At 37.0% G+C, this 25,366-nt stretch overlaps 2 protein-coding genes across 3 annotated transcripts; one reads left to right on the top strand and one right to left on the bottom strand.

Moving 5' to 3' along the window:
- Positions 1-54: 54 nt before the first annotated feature.
- Positions 55-12,913, bottom strand: LOC100248020 (DEAD-box ATP-dependent RNA helicase 20). Its single transcript, XM_002279081.5, has 10 exons — positions 12,723-12,913; positions 11,774-12,042; positions 4,337-4,516; positions 4,038-4,199; positions 3,703-3,857; positions 3,229-3,321; positions 2,622-2,707; positions 2,289-2,515; positions 523-756; positions 55-420 (listed from the first exon to the last, which is right to left on the bottom strand). Exons 1-10 carry the CDS (start codon positions 12,776-12,778, stop codon positions 362-364), a joined length of 1,521 nt encoding a protein of 506 aa, XP_002279117.1. The 5' UTR covers positions 12,779-12,913; the 3' UTR covers positions 55-361.
- A 698-nt stretch (positions 12,914-13,611) lies between these two features.
- On the top strand, positions 13,612-24,795 carry LOC100242891 (uncharacterized). Of its 2 annotated transcripts, none has more exons than XM_002279220.5 (7): positions 13,612-13,926; positions 17,318-17,439; positions 19,979-20,068; positions 21,179-21,231; positions 22,235-22,337; positions 22,764-22,869; positions 24,481-24,795. In XM_002279220.5, the coding sequence occupies exons 1-7, from the start codon at positions 13,710-13,712 to the stop codon at positions 24,489-24,491; spliced, it is 702 nt and encodes a 233-aa protein (XP_002279256.1). In that variant the 5' UTR covers positions 13,612-13,709; the 3' UTR covers positions 24,492-24,795. The 2 variants fall into 2 exon arrangements, with proteins under 2 accessions (XP_002279256.1, XP_010654521.1); XM_010656219.3 differs by lacking the exon at positions 24,481-24,795 and adding an exon at positions 23,264-23,480 and having other exon boundaries at positions 13,632-13,926.
- Positions 24,796-25,366: the final 571 nt, after the last annotated feature.

Here is a 25,366-nt window from a genome sequence, read left to right on the forward strand (position 1 = left end):
CATCCAAACATGTCTGGAGATTTAAGTAAACAGAAAAAACTAAGAACGAAGAACTGGAAAAGTTCTGCCTCCTATTTTCTTCTTCCTCAATGATTTGTAAAGATAGATGATAAAAAAGATGGTAAAAGTTTAGGGTTCAGGTTCTATCTCACAGGGATGAATACTGACACTACAGCCCCCGATTCAATCGGGCAAATCATACTCAAGCTTAAGCTCCATCTGTTAATCAAAACCGCTCTTCCCGTAAGCGTCCAACCAACCATCTACCTCCAATGTATCCAATCTACAAGCTCATGGTTCTGAGAATTTGATAGCAGAGTCTGCAATGTTTTGTAGGGTTTTCGTAGGTTAAGGTGATTGATTAGCCCCAGGCGCGTCCACTGCCATGGCCCCTCCCACGGTCTCGGAAGCCCCCATGACCTAGTTGAAGAAAAACATGAACAAACCCGAGAAAGAAACGGTCAATAACTACCAGCCACTATCACATTTGTTTACGTTGGGCAGGAGGAGAATCCAGCTGACCTGATGGAGGAGGAGGTGCACCACGACCCATGGCTGCCAGTTCCGGAGCGACCCTCTGCCCTGCTTCCTCAAGTATGGTAATGAGTTCCTTAGCGAATCTGGCATTGGCGGCTGTGAAGAAAGTGTAGGCTGTTCCTTTGGCCCCAGCCCTTCCTGTTCGACCAATGCGGTGGACATAATCTTCAAGAGATCCCGGGAAGTCATAGTTGATCACAAATTTCACATCCTTGACATCTGCAACCAAAACCTAACATGTAAGAAGATTGAAATGCAGCTTTTGAAGTCATCCTGGGTGGACATGCTCTCACTTCCTTTCAAGAATTTAGCCATGTCAAACAACCCATGTACCATATATTTCTCAGCCTTGTTCTGAATTTGTAATTAAAATGACATAAACGAGAACCCTAGAATACATGAAGTATTCGCAGATCATCCCACAAACATAAAGAAAAAAAGAAGAAAACAAATAGACAACCCTAACCGTGGTCCACTGGGCAAGCCCCACCCTGAAAGCAATATCGTTGCTCATAGATATCTTAACCAACAAAGGGTAAGCTAGATAGCCCAAATGTCAGGCATTGTGGCTCACCACCTTCAAATTGACAAATAAAGAAAATTCTGAACGAACACCACACACGCAAGACCAACCAACCCCCACCCAGCCAAACTGTAGTGCAGATTAGATGGACATTTATATGCACTATATCATCATCATCATAAACCTGATGAAAGAGACTATGGAGGTAAGAATGCACGCCCAAACATTTGGAAAGATGCTTCAAAATATGAGGGGGCCTCTAAGAAATTAGGCCAATACACCAACTGCAGCACAGTTCTTGTAGCCCACACACGAGATGAAGTGTCATGAAATTAATGGTCAGGAGAGATCCAAGTGGAAGCTTCATTATCTTGGATCAACCATGCAGTGTTGAGGATTTGCCCACAGAAATGTAGTCATCTCAATCAAATGAAGGTATTTCATGAATTCTAGGTGATAAGGATACACTAATTAAAGTAAGAAGGATTTTGGTATGACAGCAATAAGACCATGAATAAAGTTAAGGTGATCAAGAAACAATATGTGCATTTAGTTAAAAATTGCTGATGAGAAGATGCCCAAGTAGGCAGCATTAGGACAGAAAATTAGATGTATAAGAAATGGTTAAAAACCAAGTTGCAGTCCAACAGGTCATGTATAATTAAGAGCCAATTGAAAATTGGAAACTGCAAATAATGACACCATGAAGGAGTTCCATGGTAGCAAAGGAATGCTCTAGTTTTGGGCCGAAGTGAAACCAACATATACTAGGAAACCAGAGCTCCAAAAAAGGGTCAACTGGTGGAACAGGATTCAAACAGCCTACCTGTAAGAATTTAGAGAAGCACAGAAGATGTGGATAGCAATGGTGATGTTTTTGAATGAGATTTAGGATGATGACTATTGTTTCTGTTGAATATAATGAATTTATAGTGTACAATCTTTCCTTTTTAGTATAGGTCACATGTATGGTAGTTAGAACTCCTAGCCTTGTATATATATATGTTCTTAATTGTAAGTAGACACAATGAATGAGAATCAAGGTTTTCTTCTCTCTCTCTCTTAACAGTTTCTATTAATTATCAACGCCCCCTTCGGTGTCTTATTTATACCTTTTAGTATAAATGTCGAAGGGAGATTCCATGACCAATCATGCCAGATGGAAAGGAAAGCTTAAACGTAGAATGAAGGTTCAAGGTACCATGGTACATGCATGTCCCATACATACCTAAACCACGAGCTGCAACATCTGTTGCAGTCATTATCGGACTCTTTCCAGCTTTGAACTCTGAGAGTACCCAATCTCTTTCTGCTTGACTCTTATCTCCATGAATTGAGAGTGCCGGCCAACCATCCATGCGAAGCTGCCGAGTAATCTGGTCACACCCTTTCTTAGTGTCCATGAATATAAGAATTCGGCCGCCATCCATAATATCCTCCAGCAACTTCACCAATCTGAAATTATGTGAAACAAATTATTAAGAGTCCTGCACCCAATCCCACATGATGTAGAAGTATAAAGTTTAAAATCTTTAAACAATCACATTTAATATGGCCTTACCTGTTGTATTTCTGATTCTCGGAAACAATCTCCACATGCTGACGAATTGCATGGTTAGCTTTTAGATCTGCAGATCCTATAACCACCTACATAAAATCCAACGAGAACACAAATCAAATAATCATGTATTGAGGGAAAGACTAGAGAATCCCCCCAATACAGAACCGGCATATCATGATTGGTAATTGAATGAAATGCAGGAGTAAGATAAACAATATTTCCTATACATTATGAAAGATATATTGTGGAGAAATTTGAATTTCATTCATACAAATATTGAGATTATAACAAGGATATATATGCAGCTCTATGAAATAAGATAAACAATGTTTTCCATACATTATGAAAGATATATTGTGGCGAAATTTGAATTTCATTCATACAAATATTGAGATTTCAACAAGGATATATATGCAGCTCTATGAAATTATTCTAGGAAATTATCAAATCAGTCCAGCCACCATTCTAGGAGAATTTACAGCCTGCATATTAGTCTGCATATTTACAGAAATAATACAATTAGGAAAAAACTGACAGCTTGCATATTTTCAACATTTGGAGAAGTATCAGCCAGCATATTTTCAACATAAATGTAAGAGAATCTTACTTTACATGGGTTGTAAAGGAACTTCCTAGCAAGTTGTTCCACCTCCTTGGGCCATGTAGCACTCCAATAGAGGGTTTGACGATCAGGACGAATCTACATAAAGCAAACCAATAAATAGGAACCTGATATCTCCAGATTATGCAGAATTCAACAGATACAATTACAAGGAAGAGAGGAGAAAGGTAAGCCGGATGGGAAGAGAGAAGGTGGAAGGGTAGGTGCCAATCAAACTCAATATATCCAAAGTGCAACACTATCAAAATTTGGTAAAAATTGCATAATTGCCATTGACTAATAAATAAACTTAATAGCTACCATCTAGTCATCCAAATGTAGCTTAGTTAACAGTATTCCAGAGTAAGGGTTGTTCATGTATTAATACTCTCTTCTAAAAAGAGGAGCTAAGGTAGCAGAAAATGCTTTCCAATTATTAGCATAAAAAGATGGTAGCAAATATAATCGTCAAAAACCAACCTGAGAAACAATTTTTCTAATCTGCGGTTCAAAACCCATATCTAACATCCGATCAGCCTCATCCAGCACAAGGTAAGTGACCCTTCGCAAGTTTGTGTGATGGCTTTCCAACATGTCAATCAACCTCCCCGGTGTAGCAATAACAATTTCAACACCTGAGCCAGAAAACAAGAAGTTTAACAATAAGAAAAATAAAAAAGCGGCAACAATGAGTACAAAAGTAATAATAGTAGTAATAGCAGGATACAAGCTTATGAACATCATAATGAATTAGCACAATTGTCTTAAATCTAAAACAAGTAACTGGAGTCACCTCAAACCTGATAATCACCTACCTTTCTGAAGATCACGAATTTGAGGTCCCTTAGGAACTCCACCATGTATGCAGGTATTCTTAATCCTCGATGATGCACCAAATTTAGCTGCTTCTTGTTGTATCTGAACAGCAAGTTCACGAGTTGGAGCTAAAACTAATACAATTGGGCCATCTCCTGGAGCTGAGAAAATACAGAGAAAGACCAAAACTTGTAACTAGAAAAAAATGTGTGTGCATATATATATATATATAGATAGATAGATAGATAGATAGAAATCAGAAATTAGCGACATCAACGAATTAGAAAGACACTTATACCTAAAATTGGCTGAGCATTTACATGGATGATTGCAGGCAATAGATATGCAAGTGTCTTTCCTGATCCTGTTTCAGCAATACCAATGACATCACGGCCCTTCAAAGCCATTGGCCATCCTTGAGCTTGGATGGGTGTAGGTTCAGCAAAGCCAGCTTTTGTAATTTCTTGCATGACATATTCTGGAGTCACAAAGGTACATTTAAATAATTAAAACTTCAATTTTAAAATATCCATCATCCAAAGCATAACTTCTCAAGAAAGGTTGCCAGTCACTGATTTAGGCTTTAATGGTTAAGTTCAGACTTTGGAAATTTTGATGTAAGTCATGTACTGACTGCTGGGAGGCTTGAACGTTTAAGGTCCATGACTACAACTTATTGGTGCAACATTTTCCTTCTTCTTCAATCTCTTATTGATAGAACTGAGCAGCTAACGGCTAAATTTATTTGGTAGAGTGCTAATCCTGATTAAAAAACATCCCATCTTGCCTTTGAAAAAGTTAGCATGCGTAAATTGTGAATGGATGCAGGGTATTACAAAAGAGGTTAATTGGAATAAAGCAGATCGTTGGAAAATTTTAGAATATTCACTATTTTGAAAGATTCTTTTTGGGCTGACAAACATCAGTTGGACATCTGCGAAATAATTCCACCTGAACATGTCAGGCTCCTGGGAGGTCTTCTTGGTCTTGAAGAAGTCTTTTAATAGTAGAGATGTTGTAATTCAGGTATCAAATTTGTCTTCTTTTTTTTTTTCTGATAAGTAAGCAAAGGCATTGTATTAATAAGAGGCGCTAAAAAGGCGGTCCAAGATGTACAGATAAAAGAACTTACCCCCTTACAGTTGTACCCAAAAACAGACCAAACAAAGATGTACAAAAAAGACCTCCCTCAACGGGAACCCACCCAATCAATGGAATCTATTAACATTGTAGGACCATTTGGTCTCTGACCAAAGTGAAAAAAACAAAAAAGGCTTTTAGCCTTTGCAGGGACAGCACCCCATCATCAAAAGCAATGTTGTTTCTAACCTTTCAAACTGACCAAAACAAGCACAGGGGGGCCACTTTCCATACTGTTCTGCGTTTTTTGCCTACCCAAGCACCATCCCATCCCACAAGGGTCTCCTTAACTGAGGAAGGAAACACCCAACACACACCAAGCAAGGTAAAAAACAGATTTCACACCTCCCTCATCTTTTCGCAATGGAGAAAAAGATGGTCAATAGACTCCTCATAATCTTGGCATAAAAAACATCTATCTGCTAAAGCCCAACCCTTCTTCTGAATTTGGGTCTAAAGTTAGAACTTTACCCCAAGAAGCTTCCCAAGCAAAGAAGCTTATTTTTTGTCGCACCCAAGGGTTCCAAATTATCTTCATTGGAAAGAACATTGAAGAATCTGGCTCTAATACTTTGCAAAGAGACTTAACTGAGAAGTTACCATTGTTGGACATCAACCACCTCACCCTATCCTCCTCATCCAACATCACTCTTTCCTCGCACAAACGCCCCAACAGGTCCTCCACCTCATCCAGCTCCCAATCATTGAAACGCCTAGTAAACCGAGGATTCCCACTCCCCACTCCCCACCAATTCCCCACTTGCTGAAACAGCCCATAAATCACTCACCCAAACCTTTTTGGCTGCAGCCAACGCATATAAGGAAGGGAAGGAGTTGCATAATGATGAGTTTACACACCACTTATCCTTCCAAAAGCTCACCATTTGGCCATTTCCCACCACAAAAGAAATTCTAGAGTTAACAAGATGGCCAAGATTCCTTATTGCTTTCCACAACCCTACTCTATGCCCCTACCTAACCTCACGGGTAAGCCACCCACCTCGATCCTCCCCATACTTCCCCCTTATAACTTGGTTCCAAAAAAGTCTTTTTCTTTCGTTTGCAAAACGCCACGTCCATTTGCCAAGGAGAGTCTTGTTGAGAGCAAAGCAAGGCTCTTAACTTCCAGCCCCCCTTTACTTTTATCTAAGCAAACAATTGACCACCTCACTAAATGAGGTTTTCGCTCCAGAGCCCCACCTTCCCACATAAAGTCCCTTTGAATCCTCTTCAATCTCATTCTAACCACTATTGGTAGATGAAGGATGGACATAAAGTAAATAGGGAGGATGGACAAAGAGCTCCGAATCAAGGTAATCATCCCCCCCCCCCCCCCCCCCCTCCTCCCCCTCCTTAGAGATATATTATCGCTTCCACATAGCCAACCTTTTGCGGAATCTTTCCTCAACAAGCTGCCATGGAGTTAAAAGAAGCCCCCAAAGGCATTCCTAAGTAGGTAGACGGAAATCTACCCACCTTGCAGCCCAGCTCGCCTGCCAAATCATCCACATTCTCTACCCTATCCATTGGGATCAACTCACTTTTATCCAAATTAACCTTCAAGCCAAAGATTGCCTCAAACCACATCAACAACCAGCACAAAAACGTCATTTGCTCCTCATGCGCCTCAGAAAAAATCAGTGTGTCATCAGCAAATAGCAAGTGAGAGACCTCAACCCCTTCCCTCTCTCTTCCCCTCACTTGGCAAGCTGATAAAAAACCACCACAAACTGCTCTCTTCAAAAGACAGCTGAGGGCCTCCATTGCTATCACAAAAAAGTAAGGTGAGAGCGGGTCTCCTTGTCTTAGACCCCTAGAGCTTTGAAAAAAACCCGAAGGTGTTCCATTAACCAACACGGAAAAACTGGTTTTGGATAAACACCACTTTATCCATTTTAACCACTTCTCCCCAAACCTCATTTTCTCCATAATCGTAAGCAAGAACGACCACTCCACATGATCATGGGCTTTCTCAATGTCCAGCTTACATAGAATCGCTCCTCCATTGCTTTTCAATATCGAGTCTATTACTTCATTCGCAATGAGCACAACGCCCAAAATTTGCCTACCCTCCACAAAAGCATTTTGGGCCTTGGAAATCACCTTAGCTAACACCCCCTTCATCCTATTGGCTAGCACCTTGGCCAACCACTTCATTCAAGTATCAAATATGTTATTGGAGATATTTTGTATAGTCAGCTTTGGTTGGATGGCATTCATTGTTGATGGTATGTTGATGACAGCCTTCTCATTCTACTAACCTCAACAGTATTTGAGATTCTTTGAATTCTGAGAAGCCTTCATGGGCTGATGGGAGATCAAGCTATGCGGCAATGTTAGATTCTTGTTACCTGGTGAATCCCCCTCTGAGCTTACACAAATTGTAATAGTCTAGTAAAAGATGCTAGAGAATGTACTTATGCTAGGATGCAAATTATTCTCCCTTTGGTATATTTCTCCTTTCCTTTTCCAAGAGGAATTATTGAGAGAGAATTAACTCGGCAGCTGTGGAGGCAGATGTCACAGAAGCTGTGGCTGAAAGAAGATGATAAAAATTCACAGTTTTTCCACAAGATGGCTAATGCCCAAAGGAGGAGAAATTATTTGACTGCTATCAAAGTGAATGGAAGAAGGTTGACTAAGGAAGATGAGGTAAAGGAGGAGGTGGTTAACTCTTTCCAAAGAGTTTTGTCAAAAATTGATGAGTGGAGGCTAAGTATCAGTGGGCTGCCCTTTCCGGTTCTGGATAGTGAAGAAGCGAGGGCCCCGAAGAATCCTTTTTCGGAAGAAGAAATCCTTGCTGCCCCTTTCAGTTTATGTGGGGATAAGGTGTCAGGTCTGGATGAGTTTTCCATGGCCTTTTGGCAATTTTGTTGGGACATTGTAAAGTTTGAAGTGATGGGACTTTTTGTTGAATTCCATCATTCAGGTCTCTTTGAGAGAAGCCTTAACCCTACTTTTATTGTGCTCATTCCTAAGAAAGGGCGTGCACAGGATTTGAGGGACTTTTGGCCAATTAGCTTGGTGGGGAGCCTTTATAAGCTTCTAGCCAAAGTCTCAGCTAACAGATTGAAAAGAGTGGTTGGGAGAGTAGTTTCAAATTCCCAACATGCTTTCATGGAGGGTAGGCAAATCTTGGATGCAATCCTCACAGCTAATGAAGCCTTAGATTCAAGGCTTAAGAGTTCTAAAAAGGGGGTCATTTGCAAATTGGACATTGAAAAGGCCTATGACCATGTGAATTGGGAGTTCTTATTAGCAATCATGGAAAAAATGGGCCTTGGGGCCAAGTGGGTTAGGCAGATGAGGTGGTGCATTTCCTTTGCTCATTTTTTGATTCTGATTAATGAAACTCCTATTGGCTTCTTTGTTAGTTCTAGAGGTCTGAGACAGATGGACCCCCTTTCCCCCTTTCTTTTCATTTTGGCAATAGAGGTGTTTTCTAATATATTGAAGAAGGCTTTAGAAGGAGGCTTCATTCAGGGTTTCTTGGCTAGTGAGAGAGGAGGAATGGGAACAACAATGTCCCATCTCCTTTTGGCCAATGATACTTTGATTTTCAGTGACTCAAGCAAAGAGCTTAAAAATTAATTTAGACAAAAGCAAGCTAATCCTTATCGGAGATGTCTCTAATATAGAGGATTTGGCTAGGGTGTTGGGGTGCAAAGTGGGTTCTCTTCCTTCCACTTATTTGGGTCTTCCCCTGGGAGCCCCCTTCAAATTTGTTCATGCTTGGGAAGTAGTAAAGGAAAGATTTCAAAGAAAACTTGCTTTATGGAAGAGGCAATACTTGTCAAAAAGAGGGAGACTGATTTTATTAAAGAGCACTTTATCTAGCCCACCTATCTATTTCATGTCTTTATTTGTAATCCCCCGTAAGGTGAGTCTTAGATTGAAAAAAATTCAAAGGGACTTCCTCTAAGGGGGAAGAGAGCTCCAAAGAAGGTCTCATCTTGTAAGACAGTCAATTGTTGGCTTGGAAAAAAAGGAAGAGGGCCTAGAAGTTAGGAAGTTATCTTTTTTAAATAAGGTCCTTCTTGGGAAGTGGTGTTGGAGATTTGCTTCTAAGAATGATTCCTTTTGGAAATAGATGGTTGTAAGGAAGTACGGAGAGGAAGAGGGGGCATGGTGTTTTAGAATTTTGACAGAAGGCTACAGGGTGAATCTTTGGAAGGCGATTCGATGTGGGTGGAAGGGGTTTTATGATAGGATTGGCTTTAGGGTGGGGGATGTCAAAAGGGTAAGGTTTTGGAAAGATAGGTGGTGTGGGGAGCAACTTTTAGTTGTGACATTTCCATAATTGTTTTCAATTGCCACTGATAAAGAAGCTTGGGTAGATCAGATGTGGGAGCAGGTTGGTTGTTGGAATCCAGTGTTCACAAGACAGATAAATGACTGGGAGTTAGGTGAGGTGGAAGGGTTGCTTAGAATATTGCAAGGGTATGTGATCAATGGAGGAGTAGAGGATGTTATAGTTTGGCGGTTGGCGAAGGGGGGCACCTTTTCTGTCAAATCTTTCTACTCCTCCTTAATAGGTTGTTATCCAAAAGGTTTCCCCACAAGCTTGGTGTGGAATCTTTAGGTACTGATGAAAGTCATCTTCTTTGCTTAGGAAGCGATTTGGGAAAAAATTCTAACTTTGGATCAACTAAAAATGAGGGGTTGGAGTCTTCCAAATAGATGTTATTTGTGTAAGGGTGAAAAGGAGTCCGTAAACCATATTCTCCTTCATTGTCCTAAGGCAAACATGTTATGGGCCTTATGGCACCTCATTTTGGCTATATTTGATGTTCAGTGGATGATGCCGTTCTCAATCAAGGATGCCCTCATTAGTTGGCCCGCCTTTGTTGGGAAGAAAAGGAAGAAGGCCTGGAATGCCGCACCTTTGTGTCTATTTTGGACCTTATGGAATGAGAGAAATCAAAGACCTTTTGAAGATTCTGAACTAACAGACCACACGATTTTATGCTCCTTCATGTACATGTTTTTAGAGTGGGTTAGGGTACATATAGAGTTTGCTTCTTTGTCCTTAGATTTCATAGATTGGTTGGGCTGTAAGTGAAGCGAGGGTGTTGGTTTTTTGTCTATCCCTCCTTTTTTTGGCCTTGTATACATAGTGTATACTTTTTATGCTTTTTGGCGCTTTTAATACAATTGCTTTACTTATCAAAAAAAAAAGAGAGAGGACCTGATAAATTTATCCACCATGAGAAACCATTAACATAATATGCCCCTTAGACCATCAACAAAATATGTACAAACATATATAGCAGTAAAAGCAATTAATTTCAGAGTACTTGCATCTCACAATGACGATGACAGTGGGAAAAACAAGAAATGACTAAGTAGCTGATTTGAACATATACCAGGTTTTTTTTTTTTTTTTTTTTGATAGGTAAACAAGAAATGCATAAAACACATCAAAATGAGTGCACCAAAGTACATAGGACGTATACAACGGCCGCCACTGCCAAAAGATGACCAAAAAATAGGGAAAAGGAAAAAAAAAAAAAAATTACTCCCTCTCTTATTGAGAACCCAACCAATCAATAAAATCACACAATGACATTGTGCCTACAGCTTTGAACAACTACCAGTTTCCTGTATGGATTTCATATTTTATGATATATGCTATGATACAGATGATAAATATTTTATCATAAGATGCTACATATCCTTGAGATAGCACTAGGTTGCATTTTACAATATGCACAACAGTAGGTAAGAAACACAACTTAAATAAGATATGAGGTCTACACACCATTCAACTATTTCCAGCAGTTTTTAATTGGGAAGCGTTAAGTCTTACACTTGTAATACCCGGAATGACACATCTAAAGTGCACAGGCAGGCCCCTTTTTGTGGATGATTTTCTTATTAAAGTTTCCTTTTGTGCAACAATTTCTAGTACCCCATTAAAAGCATTTTGTATTCTCTAATTAATAAAAGTTGGAAAACATGTCTGCTTCCACTGGTGTTTGATCCCAGATTATTTTGACTACTTCAAAACCAAGGCAAATGAAAGTTTCTAAGCAGCTTTGCTGTCTCACATTCTCAAAACCCCATGCTTGGGGAACAAATCAATGTTGAAATCGATGCTCTTTTCAATGGATTCCACTGAAGACAACTTTACAATGTTATTACGTAGGTCAAGAAGGCTTGTAAAGTTACCATCTCTATGTATCATTAAAGACAACTCTTCTGATGTTATTAAGTTCATGGCATCCTCTGTAAGAAGAAGTTGCAGGTTCTTTGACTCCCTAAACTTACTAATTAATGAAAATTCCCCTCCACCCCATGTTTATCTCTGTCTCTGCTTTTATTAATTAATTTCATTTATAATCTATTATGAAAATTGAAAAATAGAAGTTGTTTCCTATCCTCATATACACAACAAAAAAGGGAAGAAAACACACATTTTGACACCACTACATACTGCGACGATCATAATAGAATTTATTAACCAATTCAAATTTCAACAGCATTCCAATCTATCAGGCTTTATCGTCAAGACCAGCATCGGGACAGATTAAGTAAAATGTTCAAACTCAACTGATAAAAAAAAAAATTTTGATATCAAAGTTCAAATAAGTACCTGGCAAGCCCACATCGCGAAAATTCATGACTGGTTTTGGAACATCCCGGCCTTCAACTGTGATTTCCCTCCGTTCCCGATACTGCTCCACCTCTTTCTCTGACATTGCTGCCACTGCTGGGGACTCCACATAGAAATTTTTCTCAAATGGAGTTAACCCATCCAAATCCGGCTTCCTTGGTGACTCTACCCCATCAAGATCTCTCTTGCTTGAGGATGAGCGAACACCACCACTACCATATCCAGAAGCCCCACCAAACCCTGATTCACTGAACACATAAAAATCAAGGAAGTTAAAATGACATTAAATCCCAGGTGATTCTTTGATTAGTTGGTCAGAAAATGCAAGAAAAAGAACAAGAAAACCTAAATATTCATGACAAACAAACAATCTACATTGAACCTAACACGGACGATTAGCCAGATTGTAGTAAGCTTTAAAGTTCACACATAATGAAATGACAGCAAACTTGGAGTAATTCCCCGTTTAGCTGTTCAGAAAAATTAGGAAAAACGATAAGAAAAACCCTAAAACTGAATCTCATATTGATCACAGGGCAACAATCCTCGCTCAACTGAACCCAGCACAACTAATTGAAATAATTGAAGTAAGCTTTCGAGTTCACCGAAAAACAAAATGACACTAAATACAAAACGATTCCCTGTTTGACTGACGATAAAATGTAATAAAAAAAATACCCAAAACCCCAAACAGAACCTCAAATTCATCACCAAAGCAACAACCGCCACTGAACCTAACACAACTAAATGTCCAAATTTAAGTAAGCTTTCGACTTCTCTAAGCCAAATCTTTCCTTTTATTTTTCTTTCTTTCCATTTCTCAGCAGCCAAACAGGAGCGTGAACGAAACAAAATTCGATTTTTTTTGGTCGACTGAAATGAAAATGAAAATGAAAATGAAAGGGAGAGGGAGAGGGAGAGGGGTTACCTCCTCCGGTCACGGTACGAACCGGGGTCGCCGGAGCGACCATCGTAGCGGCTCATTATGTGTGCGTGCACTTAGCGGTGAGATTAGCAGGGGTACAGAATGTTGATTGAAGCTGAAAGACGAAGAACGAAGCTAACCTGATGGGAACGAAAGGGTTATTGCACTACGTTTACCCGCTTGTGATGTTTTGTCGCTCAAAAGGCTACGCGGATGTCATCCGCGTGCAATACACGTGCTCTACCACTGGCCCACTCATACTTGTGGGCCCGTGATGACGTGGCAAAACTTTATAAATTTTTATGAAATAATAATAGATTAAAATAATGAAATAATCCACGGATTTGTGAATTTAATCCTTTTTATATTTTTATTTTAATAATAATTACATAAATACATTTTACCATTTTAAATATTTATATATATGTTTAAAAAATATATATTATTTTTACAAAAACAAAATAAAAATATAAAAATATTTTTATCAAAATAATTAAAAGTTAAAGTTCTAAAATTGGATTTTTAATTACTTTTTGAATTAAATATTTGAGGGTTAAAAAAAAATTAAAATATTGATATGAACAAATGTTACTTGTCACTATGTGATTAGTGTAGAAATTTATTTAATATTTCAAATCTATTTAGACTAAAAAAATAAAAAAAATAAAAGTGTTAGCCTTATCATAATTCTTATAGCTTCGTTTATTATAGATGTTTTCCTTAAATCGGGTTTAGAGTATCTTGTTTTAATACTAATTAGTATCTAATATTATTATAGTATATTTTTTTTGGAAACACTCTAGAAATGATTATCCGAATGGCATAATAAAAAAATATTTTTAAATTATTAAAAAGAACATTGGAAATATTTTTTAAAAACAGGTTATGGAATATTTTTTTTCTTCTTATATATTATATAAATCCAAATCCAAGGAAGAAAACGGTGGAGGAAGATATCATTGGTAAAAGGCGAAGATACCCGCTACAGCCATGGCTGGTGTAGGAATGGCTTCACTGAGTGTGAGAGCTTCATGGGATACACTGCCAAGACTTCCTTACAATCCCCACAACAGAAGAAAACCCAAAACCCCCATTTCTCTTAAACCCCCCTTAAACCCATCCCCTGTCACTCTAGTTGCCTCACCCACTGGTACGGTTGTCCCTGTTGCGGAGCTCCTCAGACGCGACATTCAGAACTCCAGTCAAGGTACTAACTGTCTTTTTTCTTTGACCTGTTGTCTGATGTTTTTCTGGGTTTTGTTTGGTTGTTGGGAAAATAGGGTAGAAGAAGAAATTTTGGAGGTTTGAGGAATGGGCTGTATTTAGTTTGGTTTGTTTGAAGGTGTTTTCTTTTGTGTTTTTTGGAAGTTGGGATGATGCAATGGCCGTGGATTGTGAAACTGTCTCAATGAATTTCTCTCACAAACGGATGTTTTTGTGGGTTCTTTTTTTTCCTTTTCCAATTTTGTATTGTGTTGTTGCTTGAAAGGGGATAAATACATTGAGTAATGAAACGGTTTTCTGAAAAATAGAAATGTTCAACTTGACTGTGGTGTTTGGTAAGAGTCGAGCTGGTCTGTGTTTTGAAGATAAAAAAGATGAATAGGGTTTGGAAATTGTTATGGATCAAGTCTTTTAAAAATTGATCACTTTTCAGTATTAAAATATAAGTAGTTTAATAAGCTAGAAAAAAAATTGAAGACACCTACATTGTTTTCATTTCAGCTTGAATGCTGATTTTTGGATTTATTTCAATTATTAAATAGGATTGTAATGAGTGGGATTGTGTAAATATCGTACACCTGCTGGTTTTAAAAAATGTTTGCACATACCATATGAGACACTTTAAAATGGTCAGAAACTTCTTCCATATCTTCAAAAAGACTTGTTAAAATCCGATGTAGGATGGGATTCTTAGTAAAAATGGGGATTCGCGATGGACCTAGGATAATGCAAGACTCTATACCAATAATCCATATTGGCCATGGTTGAGTTATATATACATGCATAAGGAACGCACAGAATTTTTTTGTTTGCCTTTGCCTAACCTTGGTAAAGGAAGAATCCACACTTTTATTAGTAATAAGGAATATAGGTAAAAAAAAAAAAAAAAACTATTTGCAACCTTTGATTATTTCTAAAATTAGATACTATGTCACTAATGAAAACTCAAATTTTCTGATTTTTACTTATTTTGATTGGCTAACTAGTTTGATAAAATAGAATAATAGAACTTAAAGTTCTACTTGATTGAATTTGGATTCAAAAGAAAGAAAGTGTATCGGATGAGTCATGTTTATAAGGGTCAGAAAGTTCTCCCCAAGTGATAAGTGATATCACATTCAATGAGTGGCCATACTTGGCAGATTTTTGGCTAGGGATTGACTCTATATTATTTGTAATGATCTTTATAGATATTGTCTACTTTGAGCTCATTTGCTCTCTTGGTTTTCAAATGTAGACACAAATGGGTGGCTAAACTTCGCACATTTCTAGTTAGGGATTGATTATGATATCGTCCATTGGCCAATAGACCAATTGGTCTTTATGACTTTAAATGCAGACATAACGTCATCAATCTAGCCCATGGGATCAATGGCTAGTCAAACTCCATATATTTCCAACTGGGGTGACTTTGATACCATAATGACCCTTTTGAACATTTTCCACTTTGGCCATTGACTCTCACAACTTTAAAATTTATCTCACATAATAGATGAGTTGTTCCCTATAAGGGTTAATAATTTCTTCTCCTCAATAATGTAGGATATTGGTCTATATTTTTCACTTTGGGGCTATTGGCTCTCACAGTTTTGTAATGCATTTACACATACAAGATGAGTCATCTCCTTACAAGGGTAAAAAACTTCTTCACTAAGCTACGTGAGATAATAGCATGTAATAACAATTAATGTAGATGTTTTTTGAGGTCCATAACTCTCTCAACTTTGGAATGTATCTATGCATACTAGATGGGTTATCTTTTATAAAGAACTTCTTTCCCTAAGTAACATCGGATATCACTAAAAAGAAAATTATACAACCTAGTAGCATGGTCCTTACCTTGTTTGCGCTTGATTGTGCTTCAAGCCCTGCCATCATTGGTTGGAATTTGAAAGAAGTGTTACATGGCATTACCTGGGGGAGAAGTTTCTAATCCTCATAGGGGGTGATTCATTTGGTATGTGTAGATGCATTTTAGAGTCATGTGAACTGGTGATCCCTAAGTAGACATTTACATGGGTCATTATAAATGGTATTAGAGCTAATTCTTAGTCGAAATATGTGGAATTTAACGAATAAATATAATGTTTTTAAGGTTGAGGAGTTGATCATGTACTCCTTCATTGTGTTGAAATGAGGATTTTGGTAGTGACCCGTGACTCACCTCTTCTTTACCGTTCAGTTCTTCCATAAGATGCCCTAAGACTATGGCTTCAAGCCCACAAACCTTGTTGTTGGAGTTTGAATCGGCTTTCTTCATTGGCAGTTGATCTTTGATAACATCTTGATTCTTGATCCCCCATTCATGGTTACTGTAATGCCAAGATTTGAGAATTCCTCTACCCCTTCTGTTTTCCATTTGGGGACTAGGAATTTTGGCAAAGCACTAAATGGTGTCATTTTTGTTAGTGCTTTATTCTTATTTTATAACCTTCTATTTTTCATATGTTTGTAATCTTTGGAGTTGGGCTCGGGTGTACATTGGTGGGGAGTCCTTGTCTCTCTTAGGCTTTTTGGAGTGGCTAGCATCCACTTAAGGGCTGGTGAGGGTGTTTGTTTTTTGTGTCCTTTGGGTTAGGCTGCTGTGTATACTCCCTGTATGCCTTGTGGCTTTTTGCCTTTTAATTTATTGCTTGCTTATTTATCAAAAAAAAAAACACCTTCTATTTTTCATATTAATTAGAAATCCATATTTGATGAATTGAAATCATGTTCAATTGGGAATTTAGGAAAAAAGATTTTGATAATTAGATTTAAATTTAAATTATATAAATATATAACATATAATTCAATATAATAAAATCAAATAGTAATATTTTTAACTTATATTTAATGTATTTATATATTTATTGTTTGAGGGCTTATAGGCCCAAAGTAGACCAAATCTACTTAGATCATCACAAGGATCATTCTTGAAAATGTGAAAGACAATAATTTGATTGTGTGATCCAGTTTGATTGAAAATGGACTATCAAATGCAGTTTTTGCACCCTTTTCATTATTTCCATTCTTTGAAAAAAAAAAAATGCAGTTTTCATTCATGAATGAGCTTGTTCTCCAAAACTTTGGTTTTTCCATTTCTGAAATTCCATAAAATGTATTTCCAAGCATGTCCTGAAACTTGGGACCAACTTGCACTTAGATTTATTACTATTTGCAGCTAGAAAAACAAAATCCTCCTCTAAACCAAGTCAAATTTAACCATCTGGCTTGGCTTGTTTTAAAGTTTGTATTTTTGTACGTGGGAACAAAAGCAAAATAAGCTTCCTAATGTTATCAGAAAGCTAGTTATTTTCCTTTATTTTCTTACAAATGGAATTATGGAGGTTATTGTAATGGCTTATTTTTTATGTTTTAATTTGTTTGGGAAATAGTTAAATCGGATAAATCATATATGGGTTATGATATATGGTTGCCAAGTCCACCAAAAGTGAAGAAGCCTCGTTCAGCATACAATGCAGCATCATTGGCATATCTTGGAGATTGCATATTTGAGGTGAGTGATGAATTTTACTTAAAACTATTGTTACTTTTATCACTGTTTAAAATTAATGCATTGGACTACTTTGTGCCGAAATTACCTTTGAAGTTCCATAAAACTTGTATTGCATGTGTAGTTATGAGGAAGCTGTGTTTCTATGAACTTTACAAACTCGGGATTTTGTTTAATATCTGATACAGTAAAGATTTCTCATAGAAGAGTATAAATAATAAATACTGCATAACTTCTTGGGGTTGATGGGTGTACAAGCTGCACTAACAAATGCAATCTTGTGATTATCATATTCTCAGTACCTTAGAAAATCTAAAGCCCATAATAACTGTTCCAACATGAATGGAGATTGAAAATGCTCTATGCATTCACATCTAGTTGGTAAAGAGTGAGTTCCCTATCATAATTGAACCATTTGCATCCCCCAGTCAAAACCCATGACTTTGTATAGAGGAGGAGCATATTTAGGACATAGAGATCCCTTTTATTCAACTCGAAGAGGTCTTACTTAGATCCTTGTTTATTTGCATGTCTTTTTTTTTTTTTTCTGATAAGTTCGTTTATTTGCATACCTTGTACTTAAGGATTTTGTAGGAGTTTCTCCTTGGGGTGTAGTGGGTGTTGCCTTCTTTAGTTAGGGCGACACTTTTGGACTAGGATGGGTCCTGTGTGGCAAAGAAGAGAGGGGAAGTGTGAAGAGCGGGCCCCTTATGTATTTTTTGGACGGTTTGTAAGGCAAGGAACAAAATTGCGTTTGAAGATGATGTGTTTTCCATCCAAAGACTTAAAAGTTCTTTTGTTTGTTTTCTTTGATCGTAGACAAAATTGTTCATAAAAGATGGTCTTTTGATGTTAGTTGGTTTCATTGATTGGTTGGGCTCTCATTGAGGGTGGTGATATTTTTTGTACCTCCTTTTTGACAGCTGTTTTTGTTCCAGCTGGGTTGGGGTGGGTGTATCCATCTTGTATACTTTGAGTCGCCATTTTGGTGCCTCTTTTTAATATATATATCTCTCTTTACTTATCAAAAAAAGAAAAAGAAAAAAAAAGGATTTTGTAGGAGTGTCATCTGTTAATTATTCAGGTGCTGTGTATTGTGGTCTAGAGCATTATTGGCCTTCTGCCTTAGCATGCTTCATGCATTTTTTGGCATTAGCCTTCTTCTGTTAAAACAAAATTATTAGTTGTAAAAAAATCTCGGTATGCAAGATAGGGGAATTTCCCAAGTTAAGAAATCTTTTGGTGTTGTCTCATCAGGGATTGACATCTTGCTCATGTTGATCACCATAAAGGACATAAAGTTCCCAAATGACTTTGCGGCTGGGGAGAATGTGTCAATGGAAGGAAAAAAACTGGATTTTCAAAAGGTAGTACACATGAAGTAAGATTAAGAATTACTTCCCATTCAACTAGAGTTTAGTAATGTTGGAGAATGATATATATTGTGGGTACAAATTCTAACAGATTAAGATTTTAGGAAAACTGATAATTTAACATAGTATCGAGGCCTCTCCTTAGCAAGAGATCATGTGTTCAAACCGTACCATGTGTTTAATTTATTAAACCCACATCTATGCCCAAAGGATGCTGTCTTGTTTGTCTCTCCATGTGTGGATATCTAGTCCAACATGGTATTAGAACTATGTTGGAGTATCAAAGCTCTAATTAAATGGTGGTCTCAGGTTCAAGTTCAATTTATTTATCTACTTGTTGTGATCACTATCTCTGATTAACTAGAGGATTTAGGTTCATATCCTCCTCCCATCAATTTAATTATTGGGATCACAAAAAGTGTGATTTGTTTGTTGCCATTGTGATCTGCCTCCCACAGCAGGTATAGGGCCTCACACGAGGGGGGGTTTAGAGCATGATATACACTATGAGCCCAAATTTTAACAGTTTAAACCTTTAGGAAAATTAGTAGTTCAACAAGTAAAATATAGATGCATTGTTGGGTGAAATTATAATGGATGAACAATTGTTGCAGGAATATATAGTGATGTCATAGAAAGGGCAGTGTTCCTACCATGGGGCATATGGCTCTGAAGGCATAGAAATCTCTAGTTATTGGAAAAACCATCTTATATTTGAGATGGATACAATAAAATTTGTAGAATATAACAATGTAAATTACCAAAACTTAAAATCAGATTATACTGGTTACGAGGTGCTAATAGATGTGTGAATAAAACAGGAAGGTGATTACATGGAGTTGTCCAATAAAATGGGCAATTACATTTTCATAAAAATAATTGGTAGTTATAAAATAATGGTGACTGAAAAGTAAGACACTGAGATCTGGACTGATCACTTTAAGGTTAAAAATATATAAATTTACAGGTTGAAGGACCTCACTAGTCTCTGCCTATGAATGCCCTCTTTAGAGAACAAATTCTCCTCCTTTTTCTCTTATCATTTTCTCAGGAAGCAAGTACATCTATATAAAATATAAATATACTTGCTAAAATGTTGCCGTGTTGCTCTTTTCCTGAAGTTCTGTATTCCTACTCATCTCACACCTGTTGTTTCTTAAAATTTGCAGCTATATGCTCGCAGACACTTTTTGTTTCCTCCACTGAATATGGAAGAATACAATGACCGTGTGATGGCAGTAGTTCGTTGTGAAGCACAAGTATGATATATTCTTGCCTCACATGGATATTGAGTTAATTCACAATTTAGTGTTCTATGAGGGTTTTTCTGTCCTATAATTATCTCTGCCTTGATTTTGCTTTTTGCTAATGTAATTATAGTTTTGCTTTTGAACTTGAACAATTTAGTAGTAGTTCTTTAGAAATTGATTGGGGCCCTAAATAGTGGCCTCACTAATGAAGTGTTATAATTTGTGTCTTCTCTAGTGGGTTCTAAAGTTAATTTCTACTCCTCTGTCTCTCCCTCTCTCTCTCTCTCTCTCACACACACACACACACTCTTTCCCTTTTCTATATTTGTCTCTCTCTAGTGCCTTATTTGTCGTCTCTTAACATTTATCTTCCCTGTGTAAGCCTATATTTTAATACTCTCCTCTGCAAGTTAATGCTCAGTCAGGTGAATTTCCAGATCATGGCATTAATTTTGTATATGGGTTTATGGTAAGTGTTTTAAAGTTGATTGCTTTTACTGTCCTAGAGAAATCTTTCACATTTTATAGTTTTTCATATTCTCTATTTTTTATGATAAAAAAAAAATATTTTCTATTTTTTTTTAAGGACTATCTATTAGTGTTTATGGGAATCCTGTTTCAGTTGCAATTGTCTGGATAACAAGAAGATTATAAATAACTTTCCTTTTTATATCAAAGACAACTTTGAATTTAAATAAAAAAAAAGGTGTGGCAAATGGCCGCCTTATGTATATTTTGGTCAGTTTGTAATGAAAGAATTTTGTTGGCCTTTGGGAATGAGGTGTTTTCACTCCAAAGGCTGAAACATTATTTTGTATGTAATATTTGGTATTGGGTTAGGATGTTTATAGTTTTGAGCCCATATTCTCTTGTTAGCTTTTGTGAGTGGCTAGGCTCTAAGTAAGGGTAGGGGTTGTTGTTTTTTTCCCTTTCCTTGGTTTCGAGTCTGTGGGCTGCTTTTTTATACTCCCTGTATACCTAGAGGGCACTAATTTGGTGTTTTCTCTTTCTGTTTAATATATTTCTCTTTACCTATCAAAAAAAAAAAAAAAAAAAAAACTTTCCTTTTCATCATTGGCTATGAAAAAATTTCCAATATTTGTGTTTGCTGCATTTCAGGATGCACTCCTGCAGAAACTTCTTGATGATTATTACTTATCAGAAGAGGAAAGGTTGGTATAAAATTTTATGATTTCCATTTTTTTTCTTTACTGACATGATTAAGGTATAATGAATCTTTAGTTTCAGAAGAATTGAACATGAGCTAACCCTAACAACATTTAAAAAGAAAAAAGAAAAAAGAGAAAAAAAAAAAAAGAGAGAAAAATTACTCTTTTCATATGGTGAAATCAAAGAAAGCAGGGAACCATGGACTTTACTTGGGCTCTGACCCACAAGGAAGCACCAATGTTCTCGTGTCTTCCATTGCTGCATAACATTTTATAATTCTGTGAGCCACTTTCCGCCAAGTTTGTTTTTTATGCTACACCATGAGATTTGTTAACAATGGTCCAGGATTTAAAATAACCTGTGGAAAAATAGAGATTCTTGGACTTGGGAATGGGCTTAATTTTTATGGCTGCCAATCATGCATGCAGAGCAAACTCCTTCCCAACCACACACTTGGGTCCTTTCTTAAAACTTCCACTGGTCAGGAGTTGGTAATACAGCATTGCCTTGCTACCTTGGATGCTGATTTAAGAGAGGGAGTAAGGGAGGTATTCATGCATAATGACCTTTCATGATGCCTAATCCATGGTAACTTGTTTCTTTGGCTGGGAAATACTTTAAGCTTGATGTTGTGAAGGAGTTTTCACGCAAAACCCATCTGAGAAATCTTTATAGCTGTGGGAAATGAAGATTGATGTTTTTATAATGATAATTGTGTTGTTTAACTTCTTGACTTCTATATTACAAACACTTGAGTCCTCATAACTGAGAGAGCATAATTTGATTCCATCCTTCAAAAATTTATTTGTTTCAGTTGCCTTCAACCCACCTACAATATCTGAAACTATGACAAAGTTTGTGATTTACTTCCTCTGTTACATTAAGAACTTCCATAGGTATTTTGGTGGGACTCACAGCTTTATGAAATTATTGGTAAAATTACAGTGGCATTTTCTTCACTTGAAGTTGCTATTCGCTCATGTTATCTGATGAATATCTCCACAGGGATGTTCTCCGATGGGGAAAAAATATTGGTTCAGCTAAAACACGGACAAAAAAACGTGCTGGTGTTGCAGTTTATAACAGAGCATCTTCACTGGAAACACTGGTCAGTGTCCTTGTACCTGTTGGTTTTCTTGGGCTTTTGGTTTACTAGTATACTAGGAAATGCATTTGATTAAACTTGGGTTCATTATTTGTCCACTTTATATAGTTTATTAGCACTGAAATGAGGATAACTACTAACTAGTATTGTCTTCAACAAATCGGCTGTGTTGAGATACATGAGGCATTTGCATGATAACTCATCAAGGTTTCACAGGAAAACTTTGCATATAAGGTTACAGAGTTAGGTATACTATTTTTTGATGTACTGTGACTTGAGCAGTTCAGTGGAACCAATTTATTGGTAAGCACTTAATTGATTTAGTAGCCAAATTTTCACTTGAACATCCTCAGAAGAACTGGTGAGACACTATAAAGAAAAATGTTATCGGACTGGTGTAACTATCCTAGTGATGGTAATATTTTGCAGGTTGGTTATCTTTACCTGACAGATGTGAATCGTTTGGAGGAGGTGATGCGTAAGTTGGGATTCTCAACTGATGCTTCTACCCAGTTGGGCTTGCAGGAAACAGATAGTAAGTTGACCTTAACATATGTTTAGGGCGTGCTTTAAGTTTACTGTTTAATTCACATTGAGCATCCTACATATCTGAACTGAACTTGCTGCACCATACCCTTGATGTCCTACCCTTTTTATGCCCATGCATTTGTGTAATGAGTTTAGTGAAACCTGGGCTTCATTTTTTTCATTATAATATGACATTAAGACTTTTAAATTCTATATATGACGTTATAATAAGATGCAAGGCAAGTGATCTATTTTACATAAAAGGCATGCTAGGGCTGATACATCATCATCTTATTTAAGTAAAAAGAAACTCATGTTATTAAAATGCATTCGTAGAGCATTGTTTCACTTATTCTATGCCTTTTTGCTAATCCTTTTGGTTCCATTCCTGCATCTGTCAGCTGTCACATGTGTTCTAAAGCACTGCTGATGATGTGTAATCTGATGGTTGCTGGCTTATAAACTAAAATCAGAATTCTTCTGTGAGAGAATCTTGTGTGCTTTCTTTTCTTCTTTTATTATAGTCTGACTATTTGATGCAGCACTTACTATTTTCCTTTTTCATGGTGGTTAATTAGTCTTGTTACTTGGTGCAATGATATCGACTTTTTCATATCATCTTTTGCTCCATCGCTCAATATGATACTGCAGTCTGATGAACCCAATGACAGCCTTGTCTTTTTTCTTCTTCATCTCCATGGATTATGAGTGACAATCTGATTGCTGGATATGGGACAGCAGTCCGGTACAAAATAAAATTTGATGCAAGTTTTTTTTTATTCTTTTCTTTTTGTTCCCTCCCGCGAAATGAATTTGAAATTCTGATCACTTGACATCATACTATAGTGTGATGTAAAATAAACTCATTGAAACCCCCTCCTGGGCAAGCATGCACGTGTTTCCTGTTTAACTGGTTTGTGATTGCAACACCTTCATATTAAAGCTCCCTAAATATTACTGTGATCAGCTTTGGACGTAAATTGAAGTTCTTGAAAAATTCAGAAGGATCATTTTCTCCATAATCCTCAAGTCCTAAAACCCATATCATTGAATAATCTTTAGACCCTTTCAAGAACGAGAAAAATGATGAAAATCTTAATTTTAAAGTTCTTCACAAAGAAATCAAACAGAGCCTTGTTGGAACTGTCATTCTGCTTTTGTGCTTCTACTTGGCACTGACAAACCCTAATGTGGAGTTAATCCTATTATGTGCTCTGAAAGACTGAATCGGGTCTCACCTCTTAGTTCTGAGAATGCCAATCATCTGTCTATACTCTGAACCAACTTATGCTCCTATTTTCCACTTTCTTAGCTTTGATTCAATAAATCATTGTCCCCACTATTATCATTCATGCTTTGGCCCAACTTTTTTGGGATCTGCTGCATGGGTCCCATGCTAGCAAATCTGTCCTTTTGAGCCTTTTTCATGTTGTCTTGGGAACTTATCAGAATAGCTGTTAGTACATAGCATTTTGGGTCACTACAATCACCGCCTCTTATCCATGTTGTGCATTGTTTGTAAAGAGATGTATTGACCTGTGGCTATACAGTAAACTGCTTTAAAATTTAATTTGAAAGTCCAATGGTATATATTCACTATCTCCAATTGTTTCTGCAGCTGGCAGCTAATTCAGAAGAGGCTCATGAAGTTGATACCATCTTCAGGGTGACCACACACACAGTATCTTACCATGTGCTTTTATCCTTCAAAGATGTCCTTATCACCTATACAAACGAAGGTATCTACCTGCAATTAATGGCAATTTTGCACTGACAAAATTGAAATTTTGGTAAATATTCTGTATCTATGCTTCTGCTTAGAAGCTTTGGGTCTGTTTTAACAGTGAATCTGAAATTGAATAGTGATAGTTGAGGTTCACCAATGTCTTTTTGTAAGAAGTCTTTAGAAACTACAAAAGATTTTTCTCACTTATATCGTGTGTATAAGATTCTTAAAGATTGCGTGGTACAAAAAACAAATCAGGCTCGATAGCTCAAAACAAAATCCCACATGCAGTCAGAAAAAGGTGCAAACATATGAGATGTTCTAATGGATCATGTAGGCCCAACCAGACCAAAAGGTTAGTATATGGCTCTCATTGAGAGTCTTTGTTGAGTATGTAGCATGTATGTCCGTAGGAGATAAGATAGATAAGATCGTAAGAGAACCTTTTCCACTCTTTTCCTGCATGGCTCTAGGATGGTCATTCCCTTTGTTTTTGGCTCCTTTTGGATCTTGAAAATCATGGGGGAGAGGAAAAGGTTTAGTTTGGATCTTGGAAATGAGAGGAAGAAAAAAAATGTGGAAGAAACATCAACTTTTACTGTTTGGTTGTCATCGGAAACATGGTGAAATTATTCACTTATCCAAAAAAAAAAAAAAGAAGGAAACATGGTAAAATTCAAGAAACAAAATTATACATTTTAAAGTTCTTATATAAAAAGGTAATGGGAGTCAGAAAAAAGAGTAAATAAGGAATTTATTAGGATTAAATTTGTATTCT

The sequence above is a fragment of the Vitis vinifera genome, chromosome 9, assembly GCF_030704535.1.
Source record: "Vitis vinifera cultivar Pinot Noir 40024 chromosome 9, ASM3070453v1".
Taxonomy (NCBI): domain Eukaryota; kingdom Viridiplantae; phylum Streptophyta; class Magnoliopsida; order Vitales; family Vitaceae; genus Vitis; species Vitis vinifera.

Coding starts and splice junctions, on each gene's coding strand:
- LOC100242891 (XM_010656219.3), top strand. CDS start 13,710: ATGGCTGGTGTAGGAATGGCTTCACTGAGTGTGAGAGCTTCATGGGAT. Junction 17,440..19,978: donor TTGGAGATTGCATATTTGAG/GTGAGTGATGAA, acceptor TAAAATTTGCAG/CTATATGCTCGCAGACACTT. Junction 22,870..23,263: donor GGGCTTGCAGGAAACAGATA/GTAAGTTGACCT, acceptor TGCATCTGTCAG/CTGTCACATGTGTTCTAAAG.
- LOC100248020 (XM_002279081.5), bottom strand. CDS start 12,778: ATGAGCCGCTACGATGGTCGCTCCGGCGACCCCGGTTCGTACCGTGAC. Junction 3,322..3,702: donor TTAGAAAAATTGTTTCTCAG/GTTGGTTTTTGA, acceptor TGCTTTATGTAG/ATTCGTCCTGATCGTCAAAC. Junction 2,708..3,228: donor TCCTTTACAACCCATGTAAA/GTAAGATTCTCT, acceptor GATTTTATGTAG/GTGGTTATAGGATCTGCAGA.